This window comes from Thamnophis sirtalis, unplaced genomic scaffold, assembly GCF_051295495.1.
Source record: "Thamnophis sirtalis isolate CommonGarterSnake01/CBP01778 unplaced genomic scaffold, rThaSir2_p1.2 scaffold_3, whole genome shotgun sequence".
Lineage (NCBI taxonomy): Eukaryota > Metazoa > Chordata > Lepidosauria > Squamata > Natricidae > Thamnophis > Thamnophis sirtalis.
In genome coordinates, this window is record NW_028261383.1 from 139905371 (window position 1) to 139932370 (window position 27000).

The 27000-nt window shown below is 39.1% G+C and overlaps 1 protein-coding gene across 1 annotated transcript; it reads right to left on the reverse strand.

Moving 5' to 3' along the window:
* Nucleotides 1-83: 83 nt before the first annotated feature.
* Nucleotides 84-21376, reverse strand: APOH (apolipoprotein H). The gene is made up of 8 exons (XM_087710222.1): nucleotides 21234-21376; nucleotides 12322-12498; nucleotides 7914-8010; nucleotides 5532-5608; nucleotides 4057-4245; nucleotides 3307-3486; nucleotides 1029-1220; nucleotides 84-400 (listed from the first exon to the last, which is right to left on the reverse strand). Exons 1-8 carry the CDS (start codon nucleotides 21295-21297, stop codon nucleotides 336-338), a joined length of 1041 nt encoding a protein of 346 aa, XP_087566348.1. The 5' UTR covers nucleotides 21298-21376; the 3' UTR covers nucleotides 84-335.
* Between the last annotated feature and the right edge of the window lie 5624 nt (nucleotides 21377-27000).

Sequence of the window (27000 nt, forward strand, 5' to 3'; positions counted from 1 at the left end):
GTTAACAGTGTTGTCAGTTAACAATCTTTGAAGTGTTATTGATTGGAAACGTATTTTTATAAAGTACCTTGAAACTTTCATAGTCGAGGTTTATACGTGTTTTATTAAATCAAAGCTAGAAAAGTATCCGGGTGTTTTATGCATCGTAGTACAATACAGTCTAGTAGTTTCATCAGGTTAATTTGCAAAGCAAAATATTAAAAGAATCACATCAAAGTAAACTACATATGCTGGTACATGTATTTGGAAAAAATAATATGTGATCTTGAAGGTATTCTCCATTTATAAGTATTTCTTTCTCGATATGATGGCAGACAGGGAGATGATATCTTCAGTTAGTTTGTACATGGAGTCATGTCTGCTGGATCTGTTTTGAACAAGGATGCAATCCAGTTGTATTCTGTATAAAATAAGTTACATATTAATATAGTCAAGTTCCTTATTTAGTAAACACACAATCTAGCTCTAGGAAAGCTCTGATTACATGGTTGCTTCTTCAATATCTGATTGGGGGAGAAGGGGGGAGCCATCCCGTATTTATGAAATCAATCTAGAAATTGTATGATTACTGTAACAGCTATATTAATTTCCCATACCTTTTCCCCTCCAATGCAGGAAAACTTTATTCTTACTATATTTGTGCAATAGGAAGCAAGCACACCAACGTTTGGAAATGATGTTCTTGTAACATCACAACTACTGTGGAAGGGGTGGGAAGCTCCCCACATCCACAGATTAAGTGGTCAAAATTCAGACAAATATATCTTACATACTCAGCAGCTTCAAAGATGTTTACCGGTAGGCATAAATCTCGTGTAATCTCTGAGGGATATGGGCATGGATCGATGGAGGGATAGATGGATGGAGGGATAGATTAAATTTAATTTTCAACCTCCTTTTAGGCATTCCATTCTTGGAAACTCTGGATGTTTCCAGTAATTTTATGTTTCCCTAATGCCAACCAAATTAATGTAGACAAAAGTTATGTCTTCTGTTCCCATAATAATGAAAAAAGAACATGTTCATACCTTCAAAACAGTCAGGAACTGAAAGTTGACCATCTATGCATTGGGTTGGTGTTTTATAACTGCACTTCTCTGTCTTACTTTTACAGAAATACCAGATGGTTTCAGCATGTTGTATATGCTTAAGTTTTTTCACCTTTATTTTCTGCCCATTGTATAACACTGTCGCTTTTCCCATTGGTATGTTACATGGTGCTACCGGAAGAGGAAGAAGAAACATAAAATACATAGTTTAAAAAAATCATTGGTCAACAATCATAGAAGCACCTGAGTACTTTATTTAACTGGTGATTTTCTAAATTAAGTAAATGTTGTCAAAGGCAGGCTTTTCAACTTTATTGTGTATTTACACAGCAATCTCTATTTAAAAATCGTCTTTATATATCTTCTGTATCACCCTTTTTTAAAAATATTGTATGTGTTCCAAAGCAACTAGTCATATATGATAAGTATACCTTTACATATTATACCTGAAAGATTCATACTTTAAAATGACAGACAAATGGAGGGGGGGGGCAGTTGCTATACTTAAAGAAGATGGGAACACATTTCTCACAGCTACCTTGGCTACATTTGAAGACTGTTTAGAAGTTCCAGCTTATGCAGAAGATGGCAGCCTAGGTGCTAATAGGTAAGGTCATCACACCCAAATTAAACCAATACTGTAGACACTGCTGTTCAAAGGTTGATTTTGGTTATTATTACAGTATTTTAAGCTCTAACTGGTTTTAGCTCTGAGGTATTTCCAAGATCAGCACCTCCAGGTAAAACTAGCCCATCTGGTACAGTTTCTTGGATGAGAATGGTAGTGGGTCCCACTCCAGGGAAGTGAGACAGATGGAGGCACCCAGAGTTGGCAATATCTCAACTGGGGTTCTCATTCTATGGACTAGCATTCTTCTCGAGGTAGCCAGTGATAACTTAGGCATCATTTTGAAAGAGTATAAAAACGGAGTGATTTTCCACAGCCCTTGAAAGCCAACATTGCCTCAATTTGATGAGTGCTGTTTGATTATTATGATGTTCTCTGTAAATGACTTGAATTGTTTTTGTATTGTGCTTTCATTCCTTCTTGCATTCATTCATTCAATTTCTATAGCTGCCTATCTCAACTAAATGACACTGGGCAGCTTACAATGCTAAAATTATAAAACAAAATAATTTGAAAAGCATTAAAACAGTAAAAAAACCACCATCCATAAAGTAAATTATTACAGCCCTGGTGATTAATCAGCTAATAGTAAGGCCAAATAAGAGGGCCCTTTGCATGTCCCCTGCCCTAGGTCCAGTTACTGTATATAGTCAAGCTTTTAAAACTGAAAAGCCCACTGGGTTGGGGTCATTCTGATTCTGAGGGGAAAATATTCCCCAAGGCAGGGGCTACAGCAGAAAAAGCCCAGTTTCTAGTCCCTGCCGGTCAGTGCTCATCTGCTGATGGGGTCTACAAGCTACCAGATTCTGATGGTAAATAAATAGTAAATAACCAAACATTTTTTATATTATCAGAAAGAAACTTCTTAACTTTTAAAGCTTCCTATAGCCTTAAATCTACTATTGCATATTCTGCACTCAATTAAAAAAAATGGAACAAGTTTGACTTTTTCTATGTGACATCCTTTAAGTAGCCCTAGTCTTCTGAAGGCTGAGCATGCCCAGTTCTTTCATTCTCTCTCTATCCAATTTAATTTTCTAGTCCTTTGATGTGACTCCTTTACTTCTTTGAACTTGTTCTGTATCCATCGTAAATGTGATGCTCAGAAACAGTGCTTAAGTCTGACCACAGTAGAATGAAGCCAAATCAAATAACTAAAGTATCTAAAAATTACTTGCAATAAATGCATTTAAAAATTGATTTTCTAGCCTTATCATTCTGCTAACTCATATTCAATATACCGTCAACGCTGCTCCAAAATCTATTAAAATAAAAATGATTACCAAGTCAGATACTCCTGTATTTATTTCTATGCGTTTGATTTTCCTTCCTAAGTGAAGTTTTTTACTTATCTCTGCTATATTCAATTATGTAACTTTCACCTGAGTTTTTCTACTTATCAAGATCATGTGAAATTTATTTCTGTTTTCTAAGGTATTCACTATACTTCCCATTTTGTGTCATTTGTAGATTTAGTAAACATCCTGTGTTCCTCTTCATTTGTGAATTCTGATATGATGGATTCCTAAATAAACTAGCTTAACCATTATGAACGTTCATTACATTGTTAAGATACTTTTTTTAAAAAACAAAAGCTATTTTGAACAAATACAATACATGCTATTTTACCTTTGCAAGTTGGTTTATTTGACCAAGTTCCTGTTTTCTCACACCTTGATTCTGAAGCTTCATCCATAGTGTAAGGTGCATAACAACCATAATGCACAGTATTTTGATAATGAAAAATACCACGAAGACCAAAGTTTATGAATCCATGTTCTATTGGTTCTGGAGGCGGACATTCTACAGCTGTTAAGGGGAGAAAAGAGAAAACAGGAAATCCAGGACTCACATTTTGGGCTAATCTATATTTCCTGCTTGTCCCAATGTGAGGAACATGTACTGTTTTGGACAGCAAGAACAGAGGATGTCATCCTCGGCACACTCCTATCTTGCTGAGAGCAAAACTTCAACCAAATTTTCTTATAGGGTATCCAAAGTGTTCTGCTGATGGCCCAAGCAAGGAGAAAGAAGCAGGGAGTCCAGACAGGACAGCTGTCCATCACTTTGACCAGAGCGGAGGAGAGAGTTGAAATTTTGAGAAGCAGTTTCTTCATGAGATTTATGTCCAGCTGCTTTATGTACTGGAGGCAAATACTGTAGCTGAAGATTACCTGTAGAACAGTCCTCTATGTCCTAATTCCAAAGTTGATTGAGCCCTAATCAAAGAATTCCTACTAGGTGATGGTTGGGAGACCATTCAGAGGCAATTTACCTAATCTTACTTTAAGCCAGCTTTCTCTGGTGTGGCTCTCTCAAGATATGTTGCCAATACAACCCCAAAATTCCCAGCTACCAATACTATATTATAGGACTTACATTTGCATTCAGGTAATGCAGTCCAGCTTCCATCAGCCTGGCAGGTAGCTGTTTCACTTCCAAACAGTGCCAAAGGTAACAGACAGCTAAATCGGATTGTCTCTTGGAAAAAAAAGTCCTCTCCAGACTCAATTCTATGATACGAGAGAGCTCCAAATTCAGAAACTGGAGGTGGAGGGCAAATCACAGCTAGAAAAACAAAGTAAATCTGTTTAACACAATGCCCCTCCCTAATATGCTATAAATCGCACTTAAACTTTTGCCCTATGGAATTCCTATAATTGCATCTTAAGAGTGTTTATTAAATTGATAAGATGTTGGCAGCCGATTTCTGCAAGTAGTTTGTTTGCTAACATCACCAAACGGGGGATTAAACTTAAATGTGCGGTCAGTGGAATTGTGATCTGTTATTAAGAAAATACTGAACAACATACAATGTAGTTTTTAAAGAGTTTCTAGAGTAAAGACTATGTAAACCAAATCTCTGAGCTGAGGTTTCCTCAAACTATTACAATTCCCTATTCCAAGTTGTATTTTGGTGTTATTTATTTCACATAATGAAATCCATCGAATGGTTCTCATTGATTATATGAATAAGATTTACATATGTAGCTATTCAGGAATAAACCTGGAAGAGAACTGAAAAATGCACAAAGCAGATTTGAATATTGTGCTAAGCTAAGGTTACCACACTTGGGCTACAAAATAATTGAATGACCATTACAGGTAGTCCTCAACTTAAAACCAGTTGTTTAGTGACCATTTGAAATCACAACAGCACTGAAAAAAGTGACATGACTTATTTCACTCCATGATCACGTTATCAAAATTTGGATGCTTGGCAACTGGATGTATTTCATGTTGCACTGACTTGGACCATGTTGTTATCATTTGGAACTTTCCCAGCTATCTTCCAACAAGTGGGCCTGTGGGCCGCGAGTTTGACACCGCTGACTTAAACAATTGTGGCAAGAAAGGTGGTAAAATTGAGCAAAATTCTTTTTTCAACTGTCTTGCTTAGCAATGGGAATGTTGGCCTCAATTGTGTTTCTAAGTCAAGGACTACCCATGCCCTACGGTTTAGATGGCAACCAAAGCTTGTCACTTTTTGTTACCACCTCATGGTCATTTTAAATTTTGCAAGCCAAGTATTATAGCCCTAGTCGAACCTTAAATGTACTTTTCTGTTTGTGGCTTCTTTTCAACTCTTTTCAATATTGTAGCTCTTCCTCAGGAATGTTTCTGATTGAGATCATTTTAAAAGAAATTTCCTATTTCCATTGTCTTTCCATCTAAAGGTGTGCTCATTGAAAAAAGTTAAATACCTGGATAAATTCACACTTCCAATTAGCAAGACAGTCGGTGCATTTCCTTCGGGATTGGGCAGCATATAAATTTTATAAATAAATAAACAAACAAATAAATAAACAAATACATTTCGTTGTATGTATATATTAATATCTTGCCATACTTACGTTGGCATTCAGGCAGGCTTGCATTCCAGCTCCCATCTGCCTGGCATTGGCTGCTTGTTGGTCCTTCAAGAACAAACCTGGGTATAAAATACTCTCATGAGAGCGGTTCTGAAAATGGTTACATCATGCTTGTTAAACATCTTCTAATAACAATGCAGGGGCTCAGGCAATAACAGTACAGGTAGTCCTCGACTTACAACATTTACTTAGTGAATCATGACCTTTTCAGCATCCCCATGGTTACATGATCAAAATTCAGGGGCTTGGCAACTGGTTTATATTTATGGCAACTGCACTATCCCAGGGTCAGGGGATCACCATTTGCAACCTTCCAAGACAGCTTCCAACAAGGAAGGTCCATGGTGAAAGCCAGAACCACATGATTCACTTAATAACTGCAGTGATTCATTTATCAGTGGTGGCAAAAAGGGTCCTAAAATGAGGCGCAACTCATTTAATTATTGCCTTGCTTAGCCATGGACATGTTAGACTCGATTGTGATTGTAAGTCAAGGACTACCTGTAATGACTGGGAGCATTTATTGCATTCCACTTTAGCATATTTTGTTTGGTTTGGCTTCCTGTCTTATATAAATTCAGCCACCATGGTTTCCAAACCACGACTTGTGACTTATACTGATAAGTCAACCCAGCCACTTGGATTTATTCTGCAAAGTGAATGTTAAAGAAATCATGCCTTAACACACTATATGAACCTTTGCTAAATTGTTGGGGTTCTCTTTTAAACATCTGGAACAAATATCTTTAACTGAGTCCATGAGGAGATTTCTACGTTGTGGAAACCGCAATCGAAGTCAAATGACCCCATTCACGAAAGGTCAAATGTAGCTCTCAAATAATTCAAACTGCTGCAAAGTCCATCTAACTCCACCCACATAGTTATGGATGGGAACAGTTTTGCTTCCCTACCTAGTTTTTCAAAAAATAAATAAATACAGGGGGAATATATTTAGACAAAAAAAGCAGGGGGAGCCTTCTTAACTATTGACAGACTGCAGCAACTGAGTAACACCTGCTTCTTATCTGTCTGATCAATAGGGAAGAGTTAAGTGATGTCCTATGGTCTTGGTGCAAGGCTTCATGAGATTCTAGGGCAGGGGTCAGCCACCTTAAACACTCAAAGAGCCATTTGGACCCATTTCCCACATAAAAAAAAACATGGAGAGCCACAAACCCTTCCCATCCCTGACTATTTCCTGAGTGGCCACAGTACCAGCATATGTAGTTGAATTAAATGTTCTGTTTTCTTCAGAAACTTTTCTTTTGTTGGATTTATCCTACCGGGGTCAAAAAGCTCAATAAATTATGTGCCGGCGGGTATCACACATTGGTGGTTGTGACACATAGTTTGAGCAATGGGGAGCTGCAGCAGAGGGATGAAAGACCCACATGCAGCTCCAGAGGCCACGGGTTGCTGACCCCTGTCCTAGGAACTTTCTGGAGAAGGTAGGCAAGACTCCATGAAGGGAAAATCTAGTGAACGTAGTTGTCTGCTGCCAGACTCACCAAGGAGGAACTTTGGGTGAGTTAAATAGTTTTGCAGGATCAGGACCAAAGCCTGGTTTTGGTTTTATTTTACTTCTTTGCACATTTTAATACTGTTTGCAACATATCACAACTGACCTTAGAAACTGTTTTGTCAACAGATTCATAAAATCTACCGATTGAGATTTCTAACTGGCTATCATATTTCCGGGAAAACCTATAAGGACCGAATATGTTTTCCCCCAAAATAATTGTGCAAAATAATTGCATTTTACAAAAGCAAGCACATTAAAAATAACACAAACTAAGACAAAAAGAAATGATAAAGAGTAAAAGGAAAATAGGAATCAAAGTGTGGAAATGTATATAAAGAAAAAGAAAGAAAAATACAAACATATGCAAAGAATGACTTGACTTCTTTCAAGCATATATTTTGTTCTTAGTTGCAAAGTCGTGTCCGACCCATTGTGACCCCATGGACAACGTCCCTCCAAGCCTTCCTGTCCTCTACCATCCTCTGGAGTCCATTTAAGCTCACGCCAACTGCTTCAGTGATTCCATCCAGCCATCTCATTCTTTGTCGTCCCCTTCTTCTTTTGCCCTCAATCTTTCCCAGCATTAGGCTCTTCTCCAGTGAGTTGTTCCTAAACACTTACTATCAACTCTTAGTTTAAGACTAGAAATAAAATGTCCCATTAACACCCCCTCCTCCAAATGTTTTTAAAGCAAGATATTCATCCTCATTTAAAAATCAACACAGGGAATAAGAATAGAGAACATTATTCATGTACTTAATACAGATAAAATGAACTATAAGTTACAAATTTAATTTCTGAGAGATAAAGGTTTATTCCAATTGGTTGGTATACAAACTTACCCAGTATTACAGGAAAACTTTATGACACTCAGGTAGTTGAGGTCAGTGACGTGTATTTCTCCATTGTTCAAGGGTCCAGGATAGGGACATTTCTTGGCTGTTTTAATATATATATATAAATATATATACATGTGTTTATTAATATTTAATTGGGGAAGAGAGAAATAGATACACTATAAACAAGAAGCAATCACCAAGTTAAGGCAATTCATTCAGATTATGAACAATAGATCATTTTCTATTTGATGAACTAAGACAATAAACCCATAAGCATAATAGCACGGTTCACCGCTTACACTCAAGAACAATGGTGTTCCAGTCACAACAGGCCAGAAAGTATGATATCTGTGGAGATTAAGTAATCAAGTCTTCCCCCCCCCCCTCAGGCTAGATACTTCTGGAGAAAGTTGGTGCTGGGAAGCAGATGCCATAAGTTAAAGGTTCCCCTCACATATATATGCTAGTCGTTCCTGACTCTAGCGGGTGGTGCTCATCTCCGTTTCAAAGCTGAAGTGCCAGCGCTGTCCTAAGATATCTCCGTAGTCATGTGGCCAGCATGACTACCGGTAAATGCCGAAGGGGCACGGAATGCTGTTACCTTCCCACAAAAGGTGGTTCCTATTATTCTACTTGCATTTTTTTACATGCTTTCGAACTGCAAGGTTGGCAGAAGCTGGGACAAGTAACAGGAGCTCACTCTGTTACACGGTGCTAGGGATTCAAACCGCCGAACTGCCGACCTTTCTGATCGACAAGCTCATCGTCTTAGCCACTGAGCCACCGCATCCCTAGCAGATGCCATAGGAATAATTTAAATGTTTAGTACAAACATTTCTTCGAACATGTTTGCCCCTAAGAAAAAGGTCTAACATCATGTGAGCTTCAAGAAGCCACACCATTCAGAATAGTTTGCCTTCATTTTTATTTTTATTTTTTGCCTAATGTATTCTCTATCTTTGCTCTTTTAAACATGATTGGGGAATCTTTTTAATAACTAGGTGACAAAAAAAAACAATAATTACAGCTTTTCTCACCAGAGCAAGAAAAGCTTTTATTGATGTTTCCATCTGTTGTGCATTATCCAAAGCAATTTGGGGGGAAATATTTTTTCCAAAGAAGGGTAATAGATAGTCAGTGATCTGGACCAGTGTGGAGGCCATTGCAAATAAAGCCTATGGGTAGGCTTCGACTTAGAAGCCAAAGCAATTGTGAATTAATTAACCCATGATGATGATTGTCCTATTAATGTGACTGTTTGATCTGAGGATGTGCACAGATCCTCAGAAGACCTCCTACCATTTTCAGAGCCTTCTCTTCTTGCTTGACATAAGTTCCAGGGCTAACTTGGGTAAATAAAGGAGGGGCAAACTCTAATCCTCCAACTAGGAAGAGTGAATCAATCATTTTAGGCTGTGCATTTCACGCCTTGTGAAAATGCAATAAAAGCATTTAATTAGCCTTTTTTTCCCTCGTGATAATTTTTATCTTCCAAAAGGAGAGAGCTATTTGTAAGATTTTCCTCCGTGGATGCCAGAATAAAATGGTTTCCTCTAGATAATGACCTTGGTCTAACAACATACTCAACTAAATCAGGGAATAACTCAATCAGATCTCCATCATGGTGGCTTTGACAGCATTCAATCCAGGGGTTCAATTCAGCAGGTTCTGACAGGTTCTGGAGAACCGGTAGCGGAAATTTTGAGTAGTTTGGAGAACTGGCAAATACCATCTCTGGCTGGCCCCAGAGTGGGGAGGGAATGGAGATTTTGCAGTATCCTTCTCCTGCCACTCCCACCAAGCCACGCCCACAGAACCGGCAGTAAAAAAAAAATGAATTTCACCACTGGTTCAATCCCATTAAATAAGTTTTTTTTTTAAATAGCCATTTTGAAAATATGGAATGTACATCACTGGCAGCTAAAATCACAAGACTACTTCTGATTTACTTTGGCCATATTATGCATGTGGGTTCATTGGGAAAGGAAACAATGCTAGGAATGTTTAGTGGACAAAGAAGAAGGTGCAAGCAAAGAACTCGCTGGCTTGATAACATCAGATTTGATGCCAAGATGAACATACAACAATCGAAAGAAGCTGTGCCTGACAGGGTAGCATGGAGAGCACGTGCTTATAAAGTCACAAAAAGTCCAACACAACTAAATGATTAAAACCAAAACAACAGCCAACTTCTCCAAGAAGTTACTAGCATCACTGCGTCCTTGTACCAGGATACTATTGGTAAAACTCTACTACATCACTCAGACTTTCGGTACTGACTAGGTGTATTTGGGGAGCTCAAACAGAGGCATGTTTGGAATTGCCAGGTCTTAAGAGTACTGAAATTGGCACACACGAATCCCATTCTTGCTCTTCTGATTGTTTTGTTGCAGGAGCAGATAAACCAATATGTTAACTAGGTTTCATTTTCTCAACAACAGAGCAGATGGAATAGAATAGATTTATCCCTAATCTGTTTATCTCAATCTTTTTTGATGTTCCCACAAGGGACTCACCTGCTTCCTTGACCTAACCAAACATACTGTGTCCCAAAGGTGCTTTTTCAGGAGGCAGCTAGACTTTCTTGTTTTTTTTTTTGAACACATTTCACTTCTCGTCCAAGAAGCTTCTTCAGCTTTGACAGGGTAGTGGGGAATGGAAGGATCTATATTCCTTGCAGACAGCTGGAAATTTGCATTCTGGACTGGATGCGTCATGAGCTGGCCACACCCATGCCTGTTTTAGCGAAAGAGGGGAAGTCTCAATACGTCACGTGATGATGTGCATTTGACATCCCAGTTTTAGGGAGTAGTTGTACTTAAAAGGATGGAAATTAACAGCTGTCTGCAAGGAATATAAATCTTTGCAGACAGCTGCACTATCCTGTCAGAGCTGAAGAAGCTTCTTGGATGAGAAGTGAAACATCTTCAAAAGAAAAAACAAGAAAGTCCAGTTGCTTCCTTGAAAAAGCACTATTGGGACAACCATGACCTGGATGACTGAGAATCTCTATAGACTTCAAACATGCTGTGAGAACTATGTAACTTGAGCTGGATGACTCAGAATCAGTGGTGGGTTCCTACCAGTTCAGCCAGGTTAGGCCGAGCCGGTAGTGGTATGGTGGCCTGGGTCACTGGAACAGGCAACGACCAAGGCCTGCCATGCCCCCAAACCAGTTGCCTCATTGCCGCTGTCGCCGCCACTATCTTGTTTTTTAGTTCTGCACATGTACAGAATAATTTTAATTGAACTGTGCATGCGCACACAGCTTGATCCAGCACGCACGAGCAAACCGGCAGTAAAGCCAGGCAGAACCCACCCCTGCTCAGAATCAACACTTGTTGGCCTGGTGCTGTGCTTCACACCACAAACATATTTCAGTGAAATCTGATGGAACTGGTTGTGAGGCTATTATATTGACTAAAACATCACCCATTGAATGTCACTAAGCCTGGCACAGTGGTTAGAGTGTAGTACTGCAGGCTATTTCTGCTGTCTGCCGGTTGCCTGCAATTTGGCAGATCAAATCTCACCAGGCTCAAGGTTGACTCAGTCTCCCATCCTTCGGAGGTGGGTAAAACGTGGACCCAGATTGTTTGGGGGGGGGGAAGATGCTGACTCTGTAAACCGCTTAGAGAAGGTTGTAAAGCACTTGGAAACGGTATATAAGTCTTAAGTGTTGCAGCCAAACTCTGCATTCCACTGCCAGGTGTTCGATCCTGATCAGCTCAAGGTTAACTCAGCCTTGCATCTTTCCGAGGTCTGTAAAATGAGGACTCAGATTGTTGGGAGCAATATTCTGACTCTGTAAATTTCTTAGAGAGGAATTTACACAGTGCTGTAAAGCACTGTGAAGCGGTATATTGCTATTGTCTACATGTGTGTGTGTACCTTCAAGTCATCATTGATTCCTGGTGACTACCTGGACTAGTTGCCTGTAATTTTCTTGCAAGATTTTGGAAATAGTTTACCACTGTTTTCTTCCTAGGGCTCAGAGAAAGTGACTGACCCAAAGTCACCCATCTGGCTTTGTGTCTAAGACGGGACTACAGCTCCCATTTCTGGTCTGATGCTTTTAACTACTACACCAGACTAGCTCTTTTAGGATTGATCTGTGGCAAAAGTCCCCTTAAAACTTTGGTACATAGAAAGGTTTTTACATCAAGAATACGACCTCATTCTCACAATTTTGATGGGGAAAAAAATCTTGATTTTGCTGGGGAGAAGAGGCAGAAGGGCAGCCATGGAAATGTGGAAGATTCAAATATTCAAATATGTTTCAAAAGTTAGAGACATTTCATAGAAAAGAGAACAAATAGAAAAAAACTGGTTTTTATTCAAAAAAGCAAAAATATTGATTTGTGTGGGAAAAAGCAAAAAAAAAAAAGAACTACAGAAAGGACATACTTACGTGTACATCTGAATGTAACAGTAGGCCATTTACCAGATGAATGACATATGTATCTCCTTGAGCTAGACTGGGGAATATAACCTGGGATACATTGATAGATAATGTCTTCTCCAGGACTGTATGCTTCTTTATTTACGTTGATGGTAGCCAGAGGTACTTCAGGAGGCCGAGGGCAAACTATAAGACATCAAGCATGAACACGTCATGTATGAAAAGATATATTGGTACATGAACAGTAGTTTTATATGGTCCTGGAGCCATAATATTTTTATTTATTTATTTGGTTGTTTGTTTGTTTATTTAAATTTATTTGCCACCCATCTCATTTCAATGTTAATATTAATGAGTATATTGTCTGTTTTCACAGATGAAACCAAAGGATACATGAATGCAACATAAATTCTTTATTTTTAAAAAGTATTAAACTTTAGTATAGGGTAAAATACAAATAGAGACAAAAGAAAAAGAAAGAAAAAGCACCAAGATAAAGAAGAGGAAGAAAAAGCAGTGATTTCTGATTTTTTTTAACCTGCAGTAGAACACAGGAAAATTTACAGCTACAATCTTACATTTCTTGTTAATTCAAGCCATTTTTATAACAACAAAGTCAATCTAAACATCAAAGCCCAGCAAGATAAATTATTTAGACAACAACAGTATATCAGAGTTTCAGGGAGATGCAGTCAGGGGAGGCAGAGACTCACCACTGTCATCATGAAAAGAAAAAAATGTAAAAGGAAAGAGGCAAGAGCTGAGGTCAGGCTGAGCTAGTTGCTGCCAGAGTCACCGTGGATGACTCTGCTTAACTGTTTAAAAAAGCCTCTAAAAAAGTAGGAGAACGACGTGCCTCATCTAGTCTGACTTTAAGCGTTTTATGATCACTCGAGCAGAGTTAAGCAAGGGTTAAAAGCCGAAAAATTCCTGATGTAGGTGAGGCACGTCGTTCTCCTGTCTCCTCCTGTAGAGGGCGCTTTTTAGAGGCTTTTTTAAACAGTTAAGCAGAGTCATCCACAGTGACTCTGGCAGCAACTAGCTCAGCCTGACCTCAGCTCTTGCCTCTTTCCTTTTACATTTTTTTTCTTTTCATGATGACAGGCAAGAGCAGAGTTGAAATCCTCTCTGAAACAGCTGGAAAAGGTACGTATGGGTCGGAGGGAGGGGGAGGAATTCAAACTTCATCCTCAAGTGTAGATCCCTCCCCAAGTGTAGTTTGATTGCAGGCAGAGGCGCGTTGCCTTTTCAAACACGCACACAGAAACCTGGATAAAACTATATAAGCCCAGCTTCACTGATTACAAGTTTGAAAAGGCAACTTGGCTCCGCCTGCAATCAAAGTTGCGATTGGAAAATATATCCAATCCAACTTCTGTGTTTGTGTTTGTTTGAGAGAGAGTGAATGAGAGAGGGAAGGGGGTAGGAGAGATAGTCCAATCCAACTTCTCTCTGTGTGTGTGTCTGTTTGAGAGAGGGGGGAGGGAGGGAGGGAGGAGGGAGAGGGAGAAGAAAAAGAATGAAGGAAACTTTTTCGCAAAGGAGAAAAACAAATGCTGTCGCTTTAAATCGGAACTGAGCATGCCTGGCTGTGGAATTCTGGGAGCTGAAGTCCACAAGTCTAAAAAATTTTGAAACCCACCACTGTGTCAGTGCCTCACCAGCCATAAACCTCACCACACGTCACTGCAGAGTTTGGAAGAGTGGGATCAAGGTCCATCATTCTTTATTTGCTTTTTTTTAAAAGAATAAGATATAAATAATGAAACACAAAAGGAAAGAAAGATAAGATAGAACAAACAGAAATAGCTAACTAGGAATAAAAAGTCCAATGGAAAACTTTCTAGTGACATATTCTCTCTTTCTCTTCCATTTGAGTCCTCAAGCACTATATGCAATTTAGATATTTATACTGAATAATTAATATTATGGATTCTTGCTCATTTGTGTAGAAGCCACGATGGGGCAGTGATTAAAGTGCAGTATTGCAGGCTACTTCTGCTGCTTGCTGGCTGCCTGCAATTTGGCAGTTCAAATCTCACCAGACTCAAGGTTGACTCAGCCTTCCATTCTTCTGAGGTGGGTAAAATGAGGACCCAGATCGTTGTGGGCAATATGCTGACTCTGTAAACCACTCAGAAAGGGCTGTAAAGCAGTATATACTGTAAGTGCTATTACTATTAAGCACCTTCATCTGTTAATTTTAATTGGTCTCAGAACTTTTTTCTAGAAGCCATATCACAAATGTCTAAATTTGCCTTTTGTGTAATATGTCAAGTATTCACTAATTTGCCTGTTTCGCACCACTGGCTCTTAGCCTTCAATTGTAGTTATTAAGTAACATTTCCACCCTGCAGGATTCATCTAGATTAAGTTTAATTGCTGGGATATAATCTATATAGTAGATATAACAGTGGCATAAAAATGAAGGAATTCTTTTCAGATCTTATGAAAGCGTTCTCTCTCTCTGTCTCTCTGTTTCTCTCTGTCTCTGTCTCTGTCTCTCTATCTCTGTCTGTCTGTCTGTCTGTCTGTCTGTCTGTCTGTCTCTCTCTCTCTCTCTCTCTCTCTCTCTCTCTCTCTCTCTCTCTCTCTTCTAATATTGACCTACCTAGATGGAAATTTGTATTGCAAACAAGAATGAACATTGATTCAAAAGATATTAACGATTAATATACAATTAAAACCAGAGCTTTTCCTATCTATCAGTAGGACTGATTGATAACATTTGGAAAAGAATCCCGGATATTTTTTTAATATGGTAACTAACAAGCTTATGATAGGCTCAAAAATGAAAAAAACATCCAGCATTATCCACAATGAAGGAATGATTGGTGAGAATGATGAAACTTGGAGAAATGGCTAGACTGACTTCCTTGATTAGAGAAAAGACATCTAAATGTATTGCCAATTGGAAACCGATTATAAACTTTTGCTTGAAATATTAAAAAAAATGAACTTTTGATTTACAATAATAGTATAGTAGAAAAAAGAGAGCCTTTTTGTGGCTGCAGAATAAGAGCTAACTGGATTTGACCAGAAGCTCTTCAGCTGAATGTGGGGGGGGGGGGGTAAGCTCTCAAGAGCCTCACAAGAACCCTGTCTGACAAACCTATTCCAAGATCCTTTTTGGATCAGAAGCCCCCTGGAGGGGAGGCGAAGAAGGTGCAGCATCTCATCAGACCCAGAAGGAGGCAACAGGTCCCTCGCAGATTGGAGATTTGCCATTTGCCCTGTGAATTGGAGTAGGGGCGGCAGCATGGCTGCACAGAAGCCAGCTTCCAGCCAAAACTGAACAGGAGCGTACGGGAGACAAGATGAAAGACCGGTAAGAAGGTTCATTTAACCCACAGTCATAAATCAAAACTTGGAATAGCAATAGCAATAGCAGTTAGACTTATATACCGCTTCATAGGGCTTTCAGCCCTCTCTAAGCGGTTTACAGAGTCAGCATATCGCCCCCACAGTCTGGGTCCTCATTTCACCCACCTCGGAAGGATGGAAGGCTGAGTCAACCTTGAGCCGGTGAGATTTGAACCGCTGAACTGCAGATAACAGTCAGCTGAAGTGGCCTGCAGTACTGCACCCTAACCACTGTGCCACCTCGGCTCATGGAAAAGGCAAAGGATCTTGAGAGTACAAATAATATTAATAGACAGATCTGGATTTTGGCAAAAGGAAAGAAAGAAAGGGAAAATGAAGGGTTGAAACACCACCACCCCCCTCCCAAAAGCTATTTGTTTGAAATAAATTCGGACAGAAAGGGAGAAAGCAGAGAAGTGACAAACCCACTCAAATATAAACCCTATATTTGGTTTTGGATTTGAAATAGAAACCAAACATTCCGAGAGATTTCGTCTGAACTTCTTCTAACTAATATATCTTAAGCAACTCCAATTAGGGAGAAAAATCAAGAAAAAAGCACTACTTTTAATTAACCAACTGCCATAAATCAGAATTTGAAAAAGCAGGAGGCAAAGAGATCAAGATGGCCCCAGCTCCTCTTCCGTTTTAAACTGAATTAGCTAAATTTAAGGTGGACCAGAATCTCGAAATAAGATCTGCATAACTAACTGCAATTTTGGAACTGGACATTTAAGGAAGAACAAAAGACCAAAATGGTTCCTGTCGCTCTTCCCCAAAGCAGCTGAAGTAGATAAATTTAAGGTGGACCAGAACTCTGAAAGAAGAAGTGTATAACTGTCAGTGACGTGCGGTGAGGTTTATGGCTGGTGAGGCAGCAATTTTTTTAGACTTGTGGACTTCAACTCCCAGAATTCCACAGCCAGGCATGCTCAGTTCCAATTTAAAGCGACAGCATTTGTTTTTCTCCTTTGCTAAATAAGTTTCCTTCTTTCTTTTTCTTTTTCTTCTCCCTTCCCTTCCTTCCTCCCTCTCTCCCTCCCTCCCCCCTCTCTCAAACACACACACACGCACACACACACACACACACACACAGTTGCACCAGGATTCAGAAAATTTAGATTTTCCTCCTCAGCCTATGTTAGCAATACCACTAGCAGTATTTTGGCTGGCAGGTGTAAATAGAAGTGGGAATTCATTCTACTGAAAACATTGTTTTTGCTTATGATTGGATAATTAAAATTTCAGAAGACCCAAAGGCATAGTATTAGAGTGTTACATAGTGCATAAACTAAAGAATTGTCTCAATATGCTCCCTCCCCCCTCTCTCAAACACACACACACTCACACACACAAAGTTGCACCAGGAGGATGAAGTTTGAATTCCTCCCCCTCCCTCTGACCTACACGTACCTTTTCCAGCTGTTTCAGAGAGGATTTCAACTCTGCTCTTGTCTGCCATCATGAAAAGAAAAAAAATGTAAAAGGAAAAAGGCAAGAGCTGAGGTCAGGCTGAGCTAGTTGCTGCCAGAGTCACCATGGATGACTCTGCTTAACTGTTTAAAAAAGCCTCTAAAAAGCACCCTCTACTGGAGGAGGCAGGAGAACGACGTGCCTCATCTACATCAGGAATTTTTCAGCTTTTAACCCTTGCTTAACTCTGCTTCAGTGATCATAAAACGCCAGACTAGATGAGGCACATCATTCTCCTGCCACCTCCTGTAAAGGGCACTTTTTTAGAGGTTTTTTTAACAGTTAAGCACTAAGCAGAGTCATCCACAGTGACTTTGGCAGCAACTAGCTCAGCATGACCTCACTCTTGCCTTTTTCCTTTTACATTTTTTTTCTTTTCATGATGATAGTGGTGAGGCTCTGCCTCCCCTGACTGCATCTCTCTGAAACTCCATTGGGCTTGGCAGTGGTATAAGGAGAATGGTAAAAGGGGATGTGTCCCAACAAAAGGGAATAAAAAGCAGACAAAAGATGTTTAGAAGGTTGACAGTGGCATAAGGAAAATTGAGATAGGAGATTATGCCTCAACAAAGAGAAATATAAAAGATTTCTTTGATGGTGGAGTGGAGAAAATTCAAGAGGGTGGATGTGTCAAAACAAAGAAAAGGGAGAAGGCAGGAACAGAGAAGTGGGACAAAAGATTTAGTAGGAAAAAATCAGACAACTAGAAATTGTTATATGGGAAAATATAAAGTTAAGATAAGGGGTTTATTCCTAAATATGACAATAAAATGGAGTTGCTAACTGATTGAATATGATAATGGAAAGATAATTAAATAAAGGTCAAAAGACATGGAATATGTATAAATATGACACTGATATGGGGAGATTGTAAAGCAGAGGTTTGTGGTTTACTTTTTTACATGATAATTAAACAGTTGCTAATTGGTTGAATATGACAATAGAAGGACAATTAAGCATGGGTTAAAATATATGAAACATGGATATCTATAGAACCTTTAAGATGATGGATAAAGTGAGATGTGTATCATTTGTTATTCTATATAGTAGACTAGGGGAATTGTAATGAACATTGAACAGCAAGGATTGCTATTTACAGACAATTAAGGATAATCTAATCCAAGATATGGAAAAATGGAGAGAGAACATGAAATATACTTACAATGGGAAACTATGAGATTTAAAGATAGAATCACATGTGAGGATGTATAATTATATAAATATAATGATGAGAATAGCTGGGAATTGTAATCAGGTCTACATCTCAGCCAAAAATAGGTGGAAGGGGGCATGGGGGTGGGTTAAAAGCACAATGACTATATATGTATACTTTTTTGTTCTCTTTTTTTTAAAAAGGAGGAAGATATATGTCAAAATTAAATATGTATATTGAAAAGGAATTATCAATACCATCAACATAAAATGGAGCTCACTCAGAAGCTGAAATACACCAAATAAATGAGATGAAGAGTGTGAAGTAGAGGAGAGAGGTAAGGGAAGAAGAGAGGGATAGGAGAGAGGGCAGGGGAAGAGGAGGAGAGAAAGGAGGAGTGGAAAGGGGAGAGTGGAGAAGGAGACAGGAAGGGGAACTAGAGAAGAGAAGGATGAAACAGGGAAGAAAGGAGATATGATGGAGGAGGAGAGAGGGAGAAGAAAGTGATGGATAAGGTACAAATATGGTGTATGGAGAGCAAAAGAACCAATAATTGTTTTGGGGAGCTGATGGTAAGGTGAATTGATGTAAACATTTAATAATACAATATGATGTTGGCTATATAATAGTATACATGTGATTATATGTTATGAAAATGGAAAAATAAAAAACTTAAATCTAAAAAAAGAATAAGGGATAACTGTATAATTATATATTTTGCAAAGAAGAATGGAAGCTCCTTCTTTCTATTTCTTTTTATTATTGCGCATTTTGATACACACACACACACACACACACACACACACACACACACACACACACACACACACACACACACACATATATATATATATATATATATATATATATATATATATATATATAATCTCATTTTGCACTCTCTCTATGTAGAGGGGGGGGAGCCATGTGAAAGTATTCAGAAGGCAAACATTGTGGTTAAGGTGAAATGCATAAGTGGAAAGGTATAAAACACAATTGTGCAGGACAAGGATCTCTTCCCCCACCCTCCCATTGGAAGGAGAACCAGGAAAAAGCAGCAAAGCCAACCAAACATAATAATAAAAAATGCAAAATCAATATTAAACAAATGGAATGTATGCATACACACACACATACACATACACACACACACACACACACACACACACATACACACACACATACACACACAGAGTGGGGGAAGAGATCCTGGTCCTGAACAATGATGTTTTATACATGTTTTATACATCTTTTTATGCATTTCACCTTAACCACAATGTTTGCCTTCTGAATACTTTCACATGACTCCCGCTTGCTGAGATCCTTCATTCCTGCTGCGCATGAAGCATGAGTTCACAAATTTAGATGAAACAACTTGGCTTGGTAATTAAATCCTACACTACAATTCACAAAGTCCCTAGCTGAAAATTCACTGTAAAATTGCAAGCAATTGCAGCCTTGCTTATTAATAACAGGAGAGCTATCAGCCAGAATATTTCTATCTTTGAGATATGTAATGGTAATATAATGTAGCATTAATCATAAGTATCCTTGCGGTATATTTTATGTTGTTATTTCTTCAGCTGACAACTTCCCTTTCTACTCTGGTAAGGGAGATGATATTTTTACTTTAAAAAAGCAAGTAAAACAGTTAATAAAAAAATTAAAACTTAGATTAAATTTAATCTGTAAATTTAACCATTACCTAAACTAGGTAATAACATCAGTGCTAGTCTGATTAGCATTGGTGATGTTACCTACTTTGGGTAATGAAAGTCTGCAAGAAAACAACAAAGCTGAGAAAGCACCAAGGACCCCCCACATTTCAAAACTGAGCTTTAAGTATTCTCCTTTATTTTATTTAACCTGTTAACCCATTTTGAAGATTTTGTTTAATGTTAAAACAGGTCCTAAACTAAGTCTTAGAGTTAAACTAGAGATGTGAAAGAAACACAAATACTTGCCTGTGTTCAAAATACTGTGCCTATATTTTGTATTGAAGAAAAAAAGACTCGTGAGATACAGAATGGGGATAAAAATTGTCTCACTCTGTTCCCCAGCAAAAAAATAGCTCCTGACTTACTAGGGAAGGAGACTATTTGGAGACATCCCCAGTGAGAAAAGGGAAAAGGAGACAGTTCTGTGCCACATTCCCTATCTGGGAAACAATATAAAAAGAAGGAGCTGCATTGATATGCCACTTAGTTTAGCTTTCAGTCAGTTAATCAGATAATTCCTAGTAACATTTTAGTGTTGTTTAGTGAGATACCATCCCTGGGGGTGGATTTGTAGGAGCAATTTACAAAGATGAAAATCCCATTTCTCACGTTTTGGAAATATTCAGGAGGCAAGTTTCTACTGACTGCAACAGAATTTGTGAATAGGACTCTAGATATGGTCAACACTTTTGATTTCATAAAAGGAGCGTACATACATGCAAATTAACAAGCATAGGTAAAGGTAAAGGTTTCACTTGCACATATGTGGTTCCTGACTCTAGGGGGCGGTGCTCATCTCCATTTCAAAGCTGAAGAGCCAGCACTGTCCAAACACGTCTGCATGCTCATGTGGCCAGCATGACTAAATGCCGAAGGGACATGGAGCGCAGTTATCTTCCCACCAATTGTGGTTCCTATTTTTCTACTTGCATTTTTATATGCTTTCGAACTGCCAGGTTGGCAGAAGCTGGGACAAGTAACGGGAGCTCACCCTGTTACACGGCGCTAGGGATTCGAACCACCGACCTTTCTGATTAACAAGTTCAGTGTCTTAGTCACTGAGCCACCACGTCCCTTAACATGCATAGACACCATTTAAGAAAATAGGCGTGGGTGGGGGGAGATCTACAAAAATCTCATGCCACAATATACCGATCAGTTTCCAAGAAATATAATATTTCCATCTTGTTAAAGCATAATGCAAAAACACTTACCTTTATTCGCAAGAGCAACATGGGTTATGCCAACCAAGCATAAGCTAAACAGAACTGGAAACATGACTGCAGATTTGGAAAACCTCGGAATGAATCCAAGTGCTGTACTCTGCTTGCTAAGATAAATACTAAGCAAAGCTAAATATTAACTCCCTGCATTTGTTTATATTGTTAGCAACCAAAGATGAAGGGGGGAAAGAGATCTTGATACTGCTGGTTAAATAAATTTCATAAGAAGTTGTGCACACTCTTTTGCAATTGTTTCGAAGGTTGAGATATAATTACAATCTAAAGGTCTAGTATGCAAATGTTTTGCAACCCACAACTTTCATTTCTCAATCTTGATCAATATGGTGGAAAGAGAGAGAGAAAGATGATCTTTGGGTGACAGGAATTCAAAGAAATGATGTCAGAGATCGACGTGGTCAGATGACTAACAAGATCCAGGAATTCAGAATTAAGAAAGTCTGTCTGCTCTCCAGAGGGATGCAGTGGCTCAGTGGCTAAGATGTTGAGCTTGTCGATCAGAAAGGTAGGCAATTCAGTGATTTGAATCCCTAGCACCACGTAACAGAGTGAGCTCCCATTACTTGTCCCAGCTTCTGCCAACCTAGCAGTTTGAAAGCACGTAAAAATGCAAGTAGAAAAATAGGGACCACCTTTGGTGGGAAGATAACAGCGTTCGGTGCACCTTTGGCATTTAGTCATGCTGGCCACATGATCATGGAGACGTCTTCGGACAGCACTGGCTCTTTGACTTTGAAATGGAGATGAGCACTGCCCCCTAGAGTCGGGAACGACTAGCACATATGTGTGAGGGAAACCTTTACATTTACCATTATCTGCTCTCCAGCCTTTCTAACCCTCTGACACGAACCACCAGACATAGACTTAGCCAAGTGAGCCAGTATTTTCCAAAGAAATTTCCATGGTCTTGTGGCAGGTGTGACTATATGCCAAGGCTCACAGAACACTGTTACTTCCCACCAAAGTGGTACCTGTTTATCTACTTGCATTTGCATGCTTTCAAACTGCTAGGTTGGCAGGAGCTGGGCAAGTAATGGGAGCTCACCCCATCATGTGGCACCCAGGTCTTGAATCCAGGTTGTCAGCTTCCCAGATGACCAGCTCAGTGTCTTTAACTGTTGAGCCATTGCCCAGCCCCCATCAAACTCTATTATTAAGTTATCTTAAATCGATCAAAATAAATGAGTAAATCTTGCAGTGTACTTGCCAATCATACCAAAGAAACAACAATACAAAAATGTCAATAATTGTCAGGATTTCAGTTTTTAAATTAAATCCATACAGAAACTAAATTCTGACATTCCTTGTTCCAAGAAGTAATTGAAACCAAAGTAGATACCCAATGATAAGCCTGAATGCATAGAAAATTAAATATTTTCTATTAGTATAGTTAGAAAAGATTATGCACTAAAAATCTTAAAGGACAATCTAGAAAGCTATGAAACAATACATAAATGTGCTTGAAACAAAGTAAAGCCATGCGAATAGGAGTGCCTTTGAAAATGGCACTTACTCAGACTTATATTACTCCAGATCACCAAAGGAATTTTAGACCATTGGTACAAATAAATGGTCCATTTGCCAAGGACTTCTGATCTAATGTTTTTGCAAATCTAGGAGAAAGTTACTCACATTATTTCTTAGCTCTGAATTCTAAAGAATAGGGTCTCATCTCTAGAAAAACTAGAAACCATTGACATTGGAATAACGTTCAAGAATAATTGAATTAACAGATCTCAAATCACAATACTCTAGCGCAGTAATGGCTAAACATTTCTGGAACAAGCACCCAAAGCACACACATGCTTGAACCACCAAAATGCAATGCACGCATGCCTCCCCGAACACACCTGCCCCTGCACGCATCCTGCCCCCACGCATGCACATGCAGCCCCTCCACATGCACATGCACACATGGCCCCCACACGCGCCCTGCCCCCAAGCATGTGTGGCAGAGACCCAACAGCCAGCGGAACACATGCGCACATGTTCGGTGGAGCTGATCTAGGGTGATGGCTCATATGCCCACAGAGAGGGCGTTGTGTGCCACCTGTGACACGAGTGTCATAGGTTCACCATCATGGCTGTAGTGTGAATTGAAAATATTCCATTGCATTAAGTCTAAATAGCTCACTAGACCTCATCATGAGATCAAAATTCTAGTTCAGACCAAGAATGCTTGTTGAACTCCTCTTTAGCAGAAAGTAGTGAGCCCTATTGTTCAGGAGATAGGTGGGATGCATACAAATTAATTTCCTCTTAAAGTTAAAGCATTTAATTTTAAAAATTGTTTCCTCTGTATATAAGAAACATATCCAAATACTGGATGAATGTTGTTGCAACATTTCATGCCAAAAAAAAAAGGGATGAAATTGGTTTCCTAATAATACAAAGCATTTTTCTATTATCTTTTTGTCATTAAGAAAGGATACATTCTGATACCAGATTAAATGCCTTTAAATTACTGTTAAATAGGACTATAAATTTGACAATGTTCAGAAATTATTATTATATCGCTGCTATGCATTTTAACTTTAGATGTCAAGAAAAACCTAATATAAGATCCACTAATTTTCTGTACCAATTTTAATAATAATTACGTCTTTATTTTGGAGCATCTGTATAGGAGTTTAGGACAACTCACCTTGGCCAACTCGCCATGGACATCTCCCCACGGCCACCTCACCATGGCCAATGTGCTGCGGGACAGCTCGCCCTGGCCAACTTGCCACAGAACAACTTGCCTCAGAAAATGCCTTGAGGGATAATCAACACAATGAATGTTATCTGCCACTGGTTTGGGTTGTTGTTTTTTTTTACTTTATTTCCATTTTTGTCAATGGAAATAATTTCAACGATACAGTGGCTAATAACATCTATCACACTGAATTATCCCACAAGGAATTGTTCCACAGCAAACTGTCCCAGAGCAAGATGGCCAGATGGCTGTGGCAAGATGGCCTCAGGAGTTGGGCCATTCAACCATAATAGAGTCAACAATACTAAGCACTGAACTCTCAAAAAGTAAGCATATAAAAATGTTTTTGCTACCCTGTTTCCCCCAAAATAAGACCTTCCCAGATAATAAGATCAATCGGGTTTTAGAGCGCATGCACTAAAATGAGCCCTCCACGAAAATATTGCAACACAGCAGCAGCCCTGAGGTGACCACGCTCGCTACCTCCTGCACCTCAAAAATAATAAGACCTCCCCAAAAATAAGACCAAGGGCTTATTTCGAGGGTCAAAAGAAAATAAGACCCTGCCTTATTTTCAGGGAAACATGGTACTTCTTCAATTTAACATTATACTACAGGTATTGTTCAATGGTAACTCAGACTGGGAACTCTATTGCTAAGTGACAATGACTTACAATGGCACATCCAACAGATCCAGATGCTCCCATCAGGCAAATCCAGCTTGGTTGCAGAGTCCTGGGGTCACATGCTTGCCATTTGCAACTTCCTACTGACTTCCCTTTTCACGTTGCTTACTGGAAACTGGCCGTGGAAGTTGCAGACTGTAATCGACTATGTCCTCATAACTGTGAGCCAGTTGCACAGATGACCACTGTGTTGCTGCAATTATGGCTGCAAATACCATCTAACCACAGTACATTCTTAATTGTATATTTTCTGGATGTGTATTTGTGTGTGACTGAAGAGCAGAAGAATGAAAGGAGGGTTTTTTGAAGTTTAAATTTATGTGTGGATTTATAATCTAAATAGTTGTCTTTTTTGCTTAGAAGTTTTTTATTAGCAGAGAAATTGGAGAGTTGTGATTGGAGAGTCCTGATGGTACAGTGGTTAGAATGCAGCATATTGCAGGCAAACTCTGCCCACTGCCAGGAGTTTGATCCTGACCAGCTCAAGGTTGGCTCAGCCTCTCATCCTTCCAAGGTTGGTAAAATGAGGACCTAGATGGTTGGGGGGGCAATATGTTGACTCTGTAAACCGCTTAGAGAGGGCTGTAAAGTATTGGGAAGTGGTATATAAGTCTAAATGTTATTGCTATTGCTATAAGGGAAGCATCATTAAATTTCCAAGCTACAAAATTGTGTGACTGTATAGCTTTCTTGTGGAGCTTAGGAAGTAGGAAACCAATCTGTGATAGGACCAGCATGTTGAGTACTGTTAAGTTTTAACCCGCCCCCTTTTTGTAAGCCCCCTCCCTTTTTTCTCCCATGTATTTCAGTGAGAGCAGAAAGTAGAATCCAGAACTTTTCTTAGACATTGTAAGAAATAACAGACTGTAAATATGATGGGGAGGGGGGGGGTCTGTTCCATGTTTGTGGCAACTATGTTCCATCACTAATGCCAATCTCTTTTGTCCTCTCCACTGCCTTTTCTTTGCCAGCAGAACAACTCAGACAATTCAATGTTCTGCCAACATCACTGGACAGTTTGGCAATAAGGCTGTTAGTCTATCATTCATGCTGAGAGCTGATCTTACATTTGGCCAGCAAAGGCTTTTTTGCAAAATCCCACCTACTTTCAGCTACCAACCTGGAGTAGAAATATGCCTGTCATGGTATGATCCATTTTTATATACAATTGTGTTCCTATGAAACATAATTTAAGTATTATAATATTTATTAATGTGGATGTTTACATCTTTTAAATGAGACATTTTCCTATATTAGGGAGATTTTTTCCCCCTGCCTAAGACATTGTGGCTAGAACGACAATGTAGCTTTCCAAAAAGAGTTCATAAAGTTTATGTCTAAAAAGCTTAGAAGTCTGCCAAGAATAATTAAGCTGAAACAAAGGTGGGTTGACTCCTAGGAGCAATTTGAATATGACTTCAAAAAGTTAAAAATTAGTGCCAGCCTTCAGGTTTATTGAAGTTCACTAAGAAAAGAATAGGGGGGAGGGGGGGAGGAATGTAGCTAAAAAAAACCATAGGATGACTGTGTTAACGTTATTCATTATAAATAAAGCCCAAATAAGTTAGACAGCAAGCTGTCAATGATACATCATCTATTGGTTAGAAGGAGTCTGGTAGCCATTTCCTGATCAACAATACTTTTGTGAACTACAGTTCATTTTATTCAGATGCACACGGGGTGATACAAGATTTAAATTGGCATGAAATAGAAGGGGAAATAGGAGGACAGGATACCGTAGTTATGCAAATGCATTGTATATGTGAGAGACAGATTACAAGTACCTTGTCAACTAACGATTACTCAAAACGCTTTGTGTTTGCTGAGACTTTCTGAGATAGCATGGAACTTTTTGATCCATTGAGTTTAGCCATCTCTTGCTCAATTGTGTTGGTAAGGAGGTTTCTCCCCCACCTCCACTCCTTTCCCCAAATGACTACATTGAGCTTTGTATTGGAACAACCTTGGAAGTTGAAGTCCCCTGATATTATTTCGCTCGTCTTGAGTACTGATGTCAAGCTTGTGCCACTAAATTGTTTTGTGCAAAGCCTATCCCATTTGTCCTTTGTAGAATCTACAGGGGAATCGCTGGCAGATGAGGGCATATATCACATTAGAGGAAGAACATGTGAAGGGACTTCTGAACTTTTGTGTGAAATTATTGAGGGGCTGTGGTGATGTTGCTGGTATAAACGTGGAGGCAAAACCTACCCCTGGGTTTTTCAGACCCTCTGGTTCCCTTTTTAATATGAGTTTACATTGCTTCTGGTCATTTGTGAGAATTTGCATCAGGTTGGATAATTTTCTATATTGGGGGTGGCATTTAATTATCCCAAGGGGCCACATGAGAAACTGG

What these genes read in the sequence shown, in the direction of transcription:
- APOH (XM_087710222.1), bottom strand. Translation starts at nt 21,297, where the DNA reads ATGTTTCCAGTTCTGTTTAGCTTATGCTTGGTTGGCATAACCCATGTT. An exon ending in TGTTGCTCTTGCGAATAAAG is followed by an intron (nt 12,499 to 21,233) that starts GTAAGTGTTTTT and finishes GATGTCTTATAG; the next exon opens with TTTGCCCTCGGCCTCCTGAA. An exon ending in AGTTCCTGACTGTTTTGAAG is followed by an intron (nt 401 to 1,028) that starts GTATGAACATGT and finishes TATTTTATACAG; the next exon opens with AATACAACTGGATTGCATCC.